Source organism: Ziziphus jujuba, chromosome 10 (genome assembly GCF_031755915.1).
Source record: "Ziziphus jujuba cultivar Dongzao chromosome 10, ASM3175591v1".
Lineage (NCBI taxonomy): Eukaryota > Viridiplantae > Streptophyta > Magnoliopsida > Rosales > Rhamnaceae > Ziziphus > Ziziphus jujuba.
The window spans coordinates 9,763,750-9,778,136 of NC_083388.1; the positions used below are offsets into that span (position 1 = coordinate 9,763,750).

The 14,387-nt window shown below is 32.4% G+C and overlaps 2 protein-coding genes and 1 non-coding gene across 3 annotated transcripts; 2 read left to right on the forward strand and 1 right to left on the reverse strand.

The window, feature by feature from the left end:
• Positions 1–2,639: 2,639 nt before the first annotated feature.
• Positions 2,640–8,423, forward strand: LOC107411126 (uncharacterized). Its single transcript, XM_016018653.4, has 11 exons — positions 2,640–3,289; positions 3,689–3,773; positions 4,311–4,507; positions 5,431–5,513; positions 6,305–6,350; positions 6,478–6,534; positions 6,641–6,695; positions 6,774–6,874; positions 7,004–7,067; positions 7,157–7,290; positions 8,034–8,423. The coding sequence occupies exons 1-11, from the start codon at positions 3,209–3,211 to the stop codon at positions 8,205–8,207; spliced, it is 1,077 nt and encodes a 358-aa protein (XP_015874139.1). The 5' UTR covers positions 2,640–3,208; the 3' UTR covers positions 8,208–8,423.
• A 1,676-nt stretch (positions 8,424–10,099) lies between these two features.
• On the reverse strand, positions 10,100–13,093 carry LOC107411127 (THO complex subunit 4A). Its single transcript, XM_048468378.2, has 5 exons — positions 12,772–13,093; positions 12,483–12,629; positions 11,768–11,836; positions 11,495–11,679; positions 10,100–10,526 (listed from the first exon to the last, which is right to left on the reverse strand). Exons 1-5 carry the CDS (start codon positions 12,934–12,936, stop codon positions 10,352–10,354), a joined length of 741 nt encoding a protein of 246 aa, XP_048324335.1. The 5' UTR covers positions 12,937–13,093; the 3' UTR covers positions 10,100–10,351.
• A 79-nt stretch (positions 13,094–13,172) lies between these two features.
• TRNAV-AAC (transfer RNA valine (anticodon AAC)) lies at positions 13,173–13,246 on the forward strand. The gene has a single exon. It is a non-coding gene; the product is annotated as a tRNA-Val (tRNA).
• The last annotated feature ends 1,141 nt before the right edge of the window (positions 13,247–14,387 follow it).

Genomic DNA, 14,387 nt, shown 5'->3' on the forward strand with positions numbered 1-14,387 from the left:
TAGTTGCACTCAATTAAACACTAATTTATCAAAAGATGTTTAAATCATTATTTTAATATAATAGTGGTGCTAAAATGATAAAAAGTAAATAGTTGTGGTAAAATACAGTGGATATGCACATAATATGATAATAGTCATACATAAGAGTTAGACATTATTTCAACATTAATACAAAATCAGGTTCAAATATTCATTTTATGGTTTGGGTGAAAAGAGTAATATATAATAAGAGTGTTATTAATAATGCAAAAAAATAGAAATAAATAAAAAGAGTAAAAACAAATGGAGTACTGTCAGTAAGAGTTGGATAATAAAGCCATAGATTTATATTTCCATATTTTATTATTATATATCATTTTATTCTAAATAAATTTTAAGGATTTTTATAAAAAAAAATTAATAATAAAATTATTGTTTTTTAAACATTAATTCTTAATTCAGTAAAGTGTTACCTCAAACAATACTTATAACCATACAAATTAGAAAATATCACTGAAGTATTACGTTTTGACTACATTTTGGATTTGATATTTACCATATTTGAGTATTGAAGTGTAACAATGTTGTCTATGAGGACAATCAAGTAGCTCTCCTCACACATTGTTTTTTCAAGATCAAATTCCCCAACTCCAATAAGAAATTAAAAAAATCAAAATTTTTATTTAGTAAGTTACTTGAAAATAAAAAAAGTATGATATAACGAATAAAATATAAAAGGAAGAGAAATCAATGGCTTAGTTAAGTTAATAGAAATATAACAAATATTAATATTTTTATTTTTTTTACTATATGATGAAAACATAATCCATGATATATGCAAACATCTCTCTTTCAGTATGATAGTATGATGAGAGTAGCGAGAAAAAGTTTGCTCAGCATAAAGACAAACAAAGAATGCTTAATTGGCTATCATGAAATATTTTTTACGTTAATATTGGAATGATAGACAAATGTAATTTTTTGTATACTATTACAAAATACTTTATTTTTAATATCCTACATTAATAGCACTAACATTAATATTTTGTAAAATGCAAGATGTAATAGAAAATAGTTTAAATATTACATATTTTTCTATTAAATCTTGCAATTATCTTATAAAAGTATTAATTGTGCTAAATATCATCATTTATAATGCAAGTACTTTGTGTTTTTACTGTTCATTTAATTTTTTGATTAGTAAAAGAATGTTCTATTTTCTACAAAAATAAATCACTCTTCATGAAATGCTTTATATGATTATTTTATTCAAACAAATTTTCTCCTTTCTATTAATATAAAATTAAAAAAACAATTACTAAATAGACGATTTTCAAATTATTATATCATAACAATCATAAAATTATTTTAATTATAAATATTTTATATAAACAATTAGATATCCAAATTTTATATTAAACCACGTGCTATGGCCGGACTTAATATATATATATATATATATATAAAAGGGTTAGATAAAGTGATGGGCTTATAGAAAGGCATTGTGAAAGATGGCCTTATACACCCATTTGATCTGATATTTTTTCACTGTCCTCCATCATAAATTCTTTGTTATATCAAAACTCTTTATATATATATATATATATATATATATATGTGTGTGTGTGTATATAAGCTCGGCTATATTATGTGCATAATAACTTGGTTCAAAGATTGCTCTCTTGATGAGATTTCTTATGCCTGTTAAGATAAAATGAAAAGAAATTTATGCCTATTTTCATAGGATTGGACAATAATATCATGTAGAGTTCTGTAGAAGTGCACCATCTGGTGGCTTGGTCATTCTATAATTTATATTTTGTATTGTTACGTATGACTTGTGACGATGACAAATAACCTACCGTTTAAGCAAAGATGCTCTTTATCATAACATCGCTTAAGGTCACCATCAAATTGAACAATTTAAAAAAAAAAAAAAAAAAATCCCCATCGAAGGTTTAAGATGCAAGATTATGATAAGAAACTTATGCCTCCTATACCTACCCCATAACTTTCTTACAAAGTTTGCCAAAATAAATTTCTTCATTTACATATAGCGCATTTGCCAATTTCAAACTTTAGGTAGATTTCATTTAAACCATTTTTTTAAAAATAAAATAAACATTTTTTTAAGATAAACAAATTTCAACATGAGTGGATAAGATAACAAAAAATACAAGGTCACCAAATCTTTTCACAGGTTCTATTTACGATGCCCTTGTGTTCATTTTTGATGAACCTATTGTATATATTTTTTTAATGATCCACCACTAAGCTCCGGTCGCAACATTTAATATCAACATTTGGTGAAAAAAATAAAAAATAAAAATTGACGGTTCAAAAAGTACTCATAAAAATATAAAATATAATAACGCATCGCTTGTATTTAACTCGACACCAATAGCAGAATTGAATTTTTTTTTTTTAAAAAAAAAAAGAAAAGAAAAGAGCGTTAACATTGATAGAAATTTAAAAAATAATAGTTTAAATAATTTCAAAAGTCAAAAACCTAATAATGGTTCACATGAAACAATTTTTTTTTTTTTTTTTTTTTTTTTGGGTAAACACATGAAACATTTATATGTTGAAAGGCAGACCGACCACATGTAACATGCAAAAGAAAAGAAAAAGGCAAAAAGAAAAATCACACCACACGTGGTCATACCATATTATTCAACTCAACAGTGAGCCCAAATTCCGTCCACTGCTCTTCTCTTACAAGTAATTGAATCATCAGCGTCCAACTTTAAAATTTTAAATCGATCAGAATTCATTCTCGAAAGACTTAAAAATAACACGTGTTTGTATCAAATCCTCACCATTCCACCACCAAAAAGCTCTCCGGCTCCTCGGTGTTGCTTAACAGCGACGCCACCTCGACGAAGCCAGCCTCTGTTAAAACAATTCTTTTATTATTATTATTATTTTTTTTTTTTACATTTTTTTGAAATGCGAATTTGTAATTGTTTTTTTGTCCGTCAATTCCAAAGCAAGCGGCAAATCTAACGCGCACTGAGTTTATCGTGGTCGTGTCCGGAGAAGCTTGCTTGTGCTGCTGGTGAAAGAATAATAAAAAAAAGAGCGAATAACCATTTTGCGGTGGTTTTAATATATATGTTAAGGGCGTGTTTGGATCGGGATTTTTAGGGTTCTGATTTTTCGGATTTCTGTTTCCTTTTTATTTTTTTTGGTAAATTTATTATCTTGGAGGTAAATTTTCAATCACAAAATGCCAAAAGCTTCTTCGACTCCTCATAGCTCTGCATATTTGAACGCTCTCACTCAAGAAATCCACAAAAAGCTTCAGAGGGTTCGTTTTCCTCCGACAATTCTTATGGTCAAGGAATTTTACTTTAGATTTGGATAAAGTTGAGCGAACGGATTTTGCTCTTTTTTATTCAACATTTTGAATTTACATTTTTTTTTTTTTTTTTTTTTGGTGCTGGATTTTCTCGGCAATCTTTAAGACCTTTTATAATCAATTTGTGCGTGTAATTACGGAGTTGCTTGATTTGGTAAAACATAAATTGAGTGGTTGTATCCATTAGGGGGAAAAAAAAAAGATTTTCCGATGCTCTTAAGAACTATTTTATTATATTGCTGCAATTGGTAATTTCCTGTGCTAAAAAGGAAAGAAAAAAAAAAAGAAAGAAAAGAAAATTGGGGAAATGCTAACCAAACAATGCGTTAAATTTTCATTTTGTTGCAGGCTCTAGCTTCTCCGTCACAAAGGCGCAATTTGTTGCAAGAGTTGTTTGCTGACATAGCCTTGGAGGTTGATGACAGAGCGAAAGGTTAGACAAAAGATTTCGAAACCCACACTCTTAAATTTAACATTTGCTGATTCTTTTGATGGTATTCCAATATGATCAATTTTTTTTATTTTTTTTATTTTTATTTTTTTAGACAATTCTAAGAATCCTGCTTTAGCAAAACATGCGGGATATAGTGGATAATATGGTGTGGTTCTTAGTCATGGTATGCTATAGGGATTGGTTAACTGATAATTCTTGGTTTTGACTAGAACTTATAAAGTTTTAGCTGAATAGGGTTTTACTATTAAATTATAAGATCATAAGAACAATTACATTTGCTGTAAACTATATATCACATTGGTATTCTTAGTCGGCGGTATGGAAAATTTATGAAATTCTGGATGTGCTTTGTAATTTTTTAGCTGGTGGATCTCTTCACGACTCGCAAAACTTGGATCTTGTAATGAATGTGCAATTCGATTTCAACTGTCAATATCCTGTGTTTGTTTTTGTTTGGTGTGTATGGAAGACTTTCAAGAACCGTGTTCTCATTTTTGGCATTAAAATTGAAAACAGATGCAATTCTCAGCAGGGAAGATGATGTCATTTCTCCTGCGGACAATAGGAGTGATGGTCAGCTATGTTTTTACGATGTACTAGCTGATTATTATGTTGGGGTGCCTGAGAGTGGAAAGGCTATCCTCAATTTGATTGTTCAACTTTGGAGTCAATCATTTGCATCTCATATTTTTGCTCTCTTGTTCCACAAATGGGTATGTGGACTTACAACTAGATAGATATTTGCTTTTATTGCTGATGTTTGTCTAAATAAAGAATGATTTCTGCAAATGGTTGTGGCTTTAATGTTCATCTTTTGAGAAAAAAGAAAAAAAGAAAAAGACAATTCCTGTTAATGTGGGATGTTATTGTTTCCTTCTAACTTATATGAACATTTAATGGGACTTGTTGGTAAGTTTATTACGGGAGAAAGGTGCCCTCAGAGTGTAAGCTGTTCGCATCACCTGTACCAAGAAAATGCTCGCTAGAGAGAATTGAGGTGCCAAACTCTAGAAGTACATGGTCTAAAATTTTTGTATGATCTTATCATTTCAAAGTGTATGTAAATGGGACTTGTGCAATATCATTTGTATGCATATTTATCTATTGTATCATTATCAATTTTCATTCATATAAAGAAAGACTTCGTAGTTACCAAATTGCAATGAACCTCATTAATATGTAAAATAGAAGTTTTTAGTAAATACTTTTATTAATGACAAACTAATTCAAATAGCATTAGTGAGATGAGCCAAAAAAAAAAAAAAAAAAATTCAAAATTTTTAGTTCAATTTAGCTATCTTTACAATACAAGCAAAAACTCCACCAAAGAAAAAATGTTAGCGTTTATCATAAGTCATTAGAGTGGGCGAGATAAATAAAAAGAAGATAGATATGAAAAACAGTGATGAAATATGGAGATGAGAAAGAAGAGATAATAACTTCTTTTTCCCTTTCCGTTAGAGGGTGATATAGTGATGTGAGGGGGACTGCCTAAGTAATTTCCAAAGAAATATAGACTGATTATGCTATATGGTAGATTTGCACCAGAGAAATATTAATTTCAAATCAATAATTTTAAATTTTTAGATGTTACATTTACATTTTGAGTAGTCTATTATACATTTTTCCTTTGCAGCTATTTGAAGCTGAACTCGACAACTCAGAAGTCCTCCTCCGTTACTCATCAGCTCTAGTTCAAGGAGCTACAAACGTTTTCTGGTAAAAATATGAAGACACTAGTGACTTGTTGTCTATTGTGAAGCTGGTTATGAATACTTTTTATGCTCTATTAAAGCATTGTCATTTGTCAATGTCTGCTGAATGCTTATTGCCTTCTGGTAGTCATGCTCATTTAAACAGTTCCAACTTTTTTTCATGACTCATTTGAGATCTATTTTATTCATAATAATATTAAAATCTTTTAAAACTTAAACTGGCTATTGGTCACGCTTTTTTTATTTTTTATTTTATTTTAAATTACGTACAATGTTCAATAATATAAATTATTATTATTATTATTATTATTTTGTTTGATGTTCACAGAGGGTTACCTTCTAGTGTTGTTGCCCAACAGTGTCTGTCCTGTTTCTTTCTAGCCTGAAACCGTAACAATCCATCTTTATATCTCCCTCTTCCTCCCAACCTTGTAAAAAAGAGAAAAAGTAGTTCTATATTGTAGCACTGGTGGTGAAGGAGAACAGTAAAACAATATTTATACTTTTTTGTTTTTACAGCTTTACCTTGATAGTACTTTGTCCTTGATCATTGCAGCTATTATTGGAAACTAAATCACTTACAATTGAATTTGTCACTGGCCATGAGTATTCTTTTACTGGTTGTATTTCTTTGGAGTAACCCATTGTATTCTTCTTTATTTTTGAAGAAACTCTTTTCTCGTACTCCATACCTCCGTCTTATAGAATAATCACACAATGTTGTTGTTGTTGTTGTTTTTGTTTATTTGTTTATTTATTTATTTTTCGTAATAATCTTTGTATGCTTATTTATAGGATTGACATCCAAACAAATACGAGGCGTTTTCGATCGCTCTTTAGTGTAAGAGTTCTTGAAGGATGGTAATTTTAGCAATGTTTTGGTTGAAAATGGCCATGATGCTTTTCTTTTTGTCTTTTTTGTTTTTTGTTTTTTTGTTTGTTTTTTTTTTTTTGGGTCTTGGATTCAGTATCTTCTTGAGGAAGTGGTGTTGGAGCCAGCAAGGTTAAATAAAATTCCAGTGCAGGTCAGGGACTGCTCTTTTGCGACTTAATTACTCTTTTATGAGAATCAACTAATCTATCAAGCATTTGAACATAAAATTTAACATGAGAGTTTTTGTTAATTCTCAGGCCCAGAGAGATCTCTATCTTTTACTTGCCAGGTTTATATTATTTTATAACTCAGGTAGGCTTTTGTGATGAAGCAACTTCATTCCTGACCAACATACCTGCATATTCTTCTCTAAGATGCTGATTTCTGCAGCTGATAAACTTGAAAGCTTCTTAAAGCAATTTCCTGCTTTTCCAAATGCTTTCTTGGTTGGTGGCCCTGCAGATGTTTTTGTTATTGAACTTGCAGACCAGGTAATCTTTAGTTTCTCTCTACAAGGTGTGTCATATTCTTAGCAGATTTTATTATTGTTGTTCAACTGCTCCATTTGAAAGAAACATGTACATATTAGCGTCTAATTATACATTCTTCATTTGGTTCAGCTTCTGAAACTGAAAGTGGAACCAGTATTGCTATATTACCTGTCACAGATTAAAGTTCTCCGGGGTAAATTTTTTTAATCATTTATTTTGTATGGGATTTACAATAGTATGAATGTGAAGCACTTTGGTGGGTACATCTGCTTGTTTTTACAGGCATGGAACTGAGAATGACCACAAGTACAAGGTTAAAGACTTGTTTGTATAGCTTCACTTGTCCTGGTGGTCCAATGTATCCAACAAGAGCTGTTCGTCATGCTGCCTGGGATGCCTTAGATTTTCTTTTCCCAGTAAGCGCATTTTTTAGTTTGAAGAAATGATTGATTATGAATCTCATGGTGGCAATATGTTTTCACTGAGTTAGTCTTATCATGAATTGATTTATTTTGCCTTTAGCTATTCTTGACCTGAGTAGTATAGCTATCATAGATAGCTTTAATTTTTAAGCTATAGAAGGCTTATCTGGATGTCTGCAGTCTCAAATAAGATTATGCTTCTCCCTGAAACAAAAAATAATGAATAATAATAAATAAATAAAAAAGTGTCTTGGAGAGCTTCACAATTCTGTCTAGCATAGCTAACTGAGCCGTTATGTTGTTTGCATAATTTCATATAATCTTCAGCAAAGAGCAGTGAGATCTGGTATTAAGCCCGTGTTGATGCTGCTATGTGTTTGCTTGTATTTTTTCTTGCATACTAACTTGGTCATTATTGGTCTTAAATAGCGTTTGGGGGTTGTGCCTACAATATGAATTCTAGGTACTGGTTAAGTGAACTGGCGATGAAGAGATTTTTTTATTGATATAGCTTTCCTATCCAAAGTAAAATCATATGATATATCAATTCTTATACAAACTTTATTATGAAACATATATCTAGATTCTCCTTGAATGCATACATCAATAGATGGTATATTGTAGATTCTTTGGTGTTGCACCACAATGTAACAATATAACCTGAAGCGCCAGGTATAACCCGGTAGTTTCAAATGTCTCCAGCTATCTGGTGCATAACATTTTTGTTGCTCTTACAGGTTGGACGGTACCCTAGACATCTCATAAGCCTCTTTTTTCGACTGTTATATCCATGGTACTGGCCTTCATCTTGTTGGAATTTCATAATGGGTTGTGTAAAGACAATATTGTATTCTCTGTTCGAGTTGATATTTTCCCGTTGGGCGAAGGTGACAAGGCCAAGGAAGCAATAACACATCCAGATAAAAAAAGATATATATACTCTCCTGTAAAGTTACAAACCCATACTTCGAAGGCCTCATGATATGTCAAACTATGTTAGACAATGAAATGAACCTTCCTTGCCCTACCCTCACCGTTTTCAGTTCGGGGGGATGTGGATCATATTTTCTTCTCTGTATTAAATATCACTCAAGACATAATGAAATGTTTGTTGTTTTGGTTTTTAACCTTTTGACCCATTTCCAGCAATTTTATTCAAATGTTTGTAACCAATTCCATTTGTCCGCTCGTTCCTGTTTGCTTAGCCAGCTAAAAAAATGAATCTTGACGGACAACCAATTAACTAGCAAGCAAAGTTATCATTGCAAAATTAATCAAGTAAAAAAGGATGAAAAACAACGCGAAATAATGGCAACACCAGACTAAGTAATCGCCGCGTTTCCGGTGTAAAAATTCAGGTTCACCAAGAACACAAATCTCGAATTCCTTTTTCCCATTACATAAGCCCGAATATATTTCCACAGAATTGATACTGTTGAAAAACGATACAATTGGTATTCCAGGTAGCAAGTCAGATTTTCTACATGGATGATCAAATCCCTTTTTTCGATCTCGAATTTCCAGGTAGAAAGTCATATTTTCTACACAAATGGCCAAAGGCCTTTCTTCGATAGCCAAAGCAAGAGTTTTTTATGCTTCCCTATCCTCTAGAAACTTGGTAAACTAGAAAGCACAGATTATAAACATGATTAAAGGTCTAGTACATCGTCAACAACTGGGCAGAAAATGCAACTCTTCGACAGAGACATGCAACGCATCTGGATCAAAGGACCTGGTTTTCAACCATGTCAAAGGCCTTCATTTTTAAACTTCAATTCCTTTGACCAAACCATTTGCCAATTGTCTCTAGTATCCACTTTGAACAGTACTAAATTTTTACGCGAGAGTCAAAACTGGTTCATAAATCTTCAGTGGGGAATTCATGACATCAAAGAACACTCAACTGAGAATCTATCTTCTACCAAAAAGAAGAAAATAATAAAACTGAGAATCTATCAAGTCAACTGTGTCATATTTACCCATGTCATATTTACCAACTGAGAAACAACAGGGCATCTCAATAATGCTTCAACATTTAAGGCTTAAATTCTACCTTAAAAAACAAACATTGAAGGCTCAAAAATATGACATCCCAAACCACAACAGTAAAGATAACACCAGAATTTTGCATACATCGACAATCATGCAGCAGATTGTAAATCTTTTATCAGACAATGTTGAGCAGCCAAAAACTCCGAGCCTGATTTTTTTGTGAGGATTTTTTTAACATGCAGGCATCTACAATTTCCCTCAAAGACAAAGTCTGAAGGTAGTTGCACTTCTGGACATCAATACAGTGAACTTCTGTTACCATATGCAGTTAGTAAAAGGTTCCCAGATTTCATCCTTCCTATGTCAGACCACCTTTTACCTGTACACAGATTCATCCTTCCTACAGGTTTGAACTAGAGCTGAGAGATTTCTTATGATTTCACTATAACATATCTTATACTCGGGAACTAAAATTTTCCCTGGATAATATATGAATGAGAGAGCTACCATAATCAGCCAAAAAACTATCGAGCCAAATCAACTGCATCAACAAAACATAATGGATGTAACTTAAATAATTAATACAATTCCAAAAAGGGGCAACAGAGAAATCTACCTCAGTGAAGTTCCTCCAGTTTTTCGTGCAGTTGCAACCAAAGACATTGCAGCAGTGTGTGATTTCTTTAAGGCTCAATCCTTTCACACCTTGCAGTCAATGTTTTCTTTGCATATGGAGAAACAGAGAGAGATAGTTCCCGCTTCCGTAACCCAACTTGTTGAATGAAAGAAAACAGGATGAAAGAAGCTAACAAAACCAAAAGTGACTGCAGATTACATACTGACAGCAGTCCAGTAACCCACATATTTCATACCCAAGTAAAAGGAACAATCCACAACAAATACCCAAACTTCATAAAACAGGATTCTAACAGTTGTTCCTACATGTAATTTCTCCTTTTTTCATCTTAAGAGCAGGATTTTTTGGTAGAGATACATAGATGGGGTCCTCAAATCATGAAGTACTAATGAGCATAAAAAGCCAATCAATAAAATACAAGAGCTCTCAATTTTCTTGCATCGCTTCAGCATGATATTTCTCCAAATCAGCGTCAAGATCGTCAGCAGACACCTTCTCACCACGGCCGCCGCCTCTTCCCCGTCCACGGCCCCTCCCACGACCACGACCACCACTGTTGCCACCACGTGTCCGTCCAAATGCACCACCCCTACCCTGTCCACTGCTCAATAACCATCAAGAAAAGATAATCAGGAATATTATACCTGTTTATGTACCATACACAGAAAACAGATATAATGCCTCATCCAATTAATGAAACAAGGCACATACCAATTTCCATTTCATTGTAACACCATAATCATATTAGCAGTTAAGTGTGCATTTTAACTTTTGACATTAACAAGACATACTGGTAACACCAGGAGACAACTATTTTGAGACATATCCCAGAGTTTCATGAGACATAATCCTAGATAATACACTGAGCTGTACATCATGCGTAGTGAGAAACAATGCGGCATACTAGAGTTGTCACCTAAGGAAGACAGAATGAATCATTGGTTAAACATTTCAGTATAGCTTCAAAATGAATTTTCAGTAAAATATTATGGTCAAGCACTAGTTAATTACCATTGGAACACGGTAAAAGAAAGGCAGCAGATATCAAATAGGTGCCCAAACAGTAACAGAAGGGGGAAAAAACCAAACCAACATTAATCTATTCCAACAAGACAGGCTTCTCAAATAAACATAATACAAGTAAGCCAAATGTTCTCTAGGATACTACAGCTCTCCCTATGACTGGATTCTACATTCCATTCAATTTTTTATTTTCTTCGACATTTGATTAGTTAGACATCTTGACTTTAAAAAACTATCTTTATTCTATGAATGTTTGCATAAATCTTACATGCTTATGCTGCAATTGCCTTCATTTTCACATTAAAAACAAAACTTTCCTTCTTTCAAGCAACACACAATTTTCCAAGTCTCAGATTTAAAGAATGAAATTTTCTCATAAGAAAAGCATTTATAAGGAGATTCTCAGTCACAGATCAAAATGGTACATATAGAAAAATTGACATCTTAAAAAAGTCAAAACTGATTGGACATATAGACCAGAAATTGAAAAGTGCAACTCAAAATACAGCATGTATCAACAAGAAAACTAAATAATGTAAAACCTACCCCCTTGAAAATCCATTTGAATTTCCAAAAGAGCCATTAGCAACTTGAGGAGCCACAGCAGGGGTCGCAATGTTTGTTCCCACAATCTCTATCTTCATCGGCTTCCCATCAAGCTGAACGTTGTTGTATCTCTTGACTGCTGCCACAGCATCTCCTCGTCGCGAGAAGACTACCTCCGCCGTTCCCTAAGAAAAAGAGTTTTTGTCTAAACTACAGGTGGATAGAAAAATTCATCACCAGAAGGAGCATTTTATGCCGAACTCAACAAGATACCTTCGATCTCCCACTACGGTCGTAATGAATTGCATAACGCTTCAGGTCACCAACTTCAGAAAACAATTCCTGATCAAAATTAAACCAATCTTAGAAAAAGGCCAAAAGAAAAAAATTATGATACAACAGTTTGTGCTGCAACTGTTTTCGAAGCAAATGAAAAATGAATACTTGAACTATTACCAGCATATAACCAGCATTTTTTCCTAATTCACATATTCAAAATAAATATGCAAACAACTTTGATGCAAAATGAATTAACAATAATATATCTAACCAACAAATTGCACAATAATTCCCAAACAGATTATTAACAAATTGCAGGTTGCAAATTGCTAAGACCAGTACTTGGAAGGCAAACCTATAAAAAGCTTAATGCAAAACAATTAGACACTCCCCCAAATAACAAGCCAGTAATTCAAAATTCCTTATTCCCCAAAAAAATAAAAAAATAAAAATTAGGCCACAACCCACACATGCTTTACAAGTATTTAAATAGCAAACCATAAAACCAAAAATTCCACTCATCACAAAAACCAAAATGAAGTAAAACAATATCAGGATATAGCGACCAGTCAATTAAAAAAAAGAAAAAAAAAAGAAAAGAAAAAGCTACTACTGATTCAAATCCGATGAAGGATATTACTTTTACTCAATAAAAATTAAAACTTCATAAAAAAGAAAAAGATAAAAGATAGGCAATAGAGCGAATTACCTTAATATCCTCGTTTGAAACGCCGTAATCGAGGTTAGATATATAGAGCTTCGTCCCGGTTTCAATGGCGGAGGCTCGTCCAGCTTGTGCAGTGAAAGCCGACCCCTGATCCAAATACATATCGTGCTGCCATAGGGTCTCCGGTGCCTAGATACCCAAACAAATTTCCAAACAATTACTTCAATTATCAAATCCAAAAATAATTTGTGTACATATATATATATATATATATATATTATAATCAGAGATTTGAAGAATCATAGACGTAAACAAATCAGATCTTACATACCTTTGCAGTTGCATACGGAGTCACACGATTGGCAGCGCGGCTGGGTCCGCGGCGGGCCGGACCGGGTCCGGAGGGTCTGCCGCGGCCTCTATTATTGCCGCCGGATCCGGACTTCTTGTTGTTCTTTATGATGTCGTCGAGAGACATACTGAGAGGGTCTGACATGTTTTGAGGATTGAGGAAGAAGAGAGAGATCGAGATTGAACAAAGATATCAGGAAGACGATGAGGAGGAAGAGGAAAGCTAGGGTTTTCCTGCACAAGCGAAAATATGGCCTTTTTTGTGGGTGGCGATACGATGCGAGTATCAGAAAAGATCAAATTCTTCCACGCGGTTTGGTTTTATTGCCACTTTGCCTTTTCATTATGTTTATTAAAACTAAATCCTTTGGCCAACATCCCGGTGTCGTGGTGTAGTTGGTTATCACGTCAGTCTAACACACTGAAGGTCTCCGGTTCGAGTCCGGGCGACGCCATTATTTGTCTGATAATATATATATATATATATGTACCTTTTATTTTTTTTTATTTTTCCTGGGACCTTTTTTATTTAACTTTCATGTTTTCATTTTTTTTTTTTTTTTCAAATTCCCATTCTGATATCTATGAAAATGTTGTATGCTATGTAGAGTTCTTCACACCAAAAATAAATTGCAATTTTAGTTGCTTATTTTTTAATTGGTTATAAATAGCACACGCATTTTAGAGAGGCTTTCAATGTAATTTTGCTATATTATACATTCTTCTAAATTATATTTCCCCATAAAATGTACTTGGGTAAAATTAGAGTTAATTGTATTTTAGTATATATAGTTTCAATAAAAATACACTTTTAGTTCCTTTATTCTGAAATATTATAATTTATTCTCTCAATTTTGATTTGTTGTAATTTCATGAATTAGATTCTTCATTAACACATAGGATAATGGTGACAGCACATGAACCACACTCATCACCAATATTAAATTGTATTTTTGTTATTTCTAGTTTAACAAATTTTGTACTTTAATTCACTTTAGTTTGAAAATAATTGTTTTTTTTTTAATAAAAAAAATTGTAGAGGAGACATTTTAATATCAAATTTTGAAACTTAAATACGAGGATTATTACCAACAATTTCCATTTTAATACACTATAATTATGAAAGTTATTGCGTGTTATATGGACGAAGCAAATAACCATTATTAGAAAAAATATTACAATTGAACCAAATTGCAATAAAATCATAAATTAAGGGTATGAACTAAAGCATTTTACAATAGATGGGCATAAAATGTTTTTTTTTTCTTTTTTTGTTAAAAAAAAAAAATACCTATATGGTACTAAAATGCAATTAATTTTATAAATTATTATTAGGTGTGCCTCATGAAGCGGTATGAGTGCATTGGCTCGCTCAGTTTGTCGGTCCATATGTGGGTGGAAGCTAATGAAGAAATGTAGTTATGACCCTAATAGCTTAAACACCTTAGTTTATAGTCGTCCTGTGAACCAGAGATCTCGATTATAAATTATTATTAAAATTATAATTTTTGTTTAGATGGGTATACAATTTTTTTAACACATCAATCTCTTCTATTTTCAAAATTATTACAAATTGGTTCAATATGTTAAAATTTA

Excerpts from the sequence above, each read along its gene's own strand:
- LOC107411127 (XM_048468378.2), bottom strand. The coding sequence starts at position 12,936 with ATGTCAGACCCTCTCAGTATGTCTCTCGACGACATCATAAAGAACAAC. Across the intron at positions 12,630-12,771 it reads CTCCGTATGCAACTGCAAAG|GCACCGGAGACCCTATGGCA; the intron begins GTATGTAAGATC and ends TTGGGTATCTAG. Across the intron at positions 10,527-11,494 it reads TCAAATGGATTTTCAAGGGG|TGGACAGGGTAGGGGTGGTG; the intron begins GTAGGTTTTACA and ends GTTATTGAGCAG.
- LOC107411126 (XM_016018653.4), top strand. The coding sequence starts at position 3,209 with ATGCCAAAAGCTTCTTCGACTCCTCATAGCTCTGCATATTTGAACGCT. Across the intron at positions 3,290-3,688 it reads TCCACAAAAAGCTTCAGAGG|GCTCTAGCTTCTCCGTCACA; the intron begins GTTCGTTTTCCT and ends ATTTTGTTGCAG. Across the intron at positions 7,291-8,033 it reads CCTTAGATTTTCTTTTCCCA|GTTGGACGGTACCCTAGACA; the intron begins GTAAGCGCATTT and ends TTGCTCTTACAG.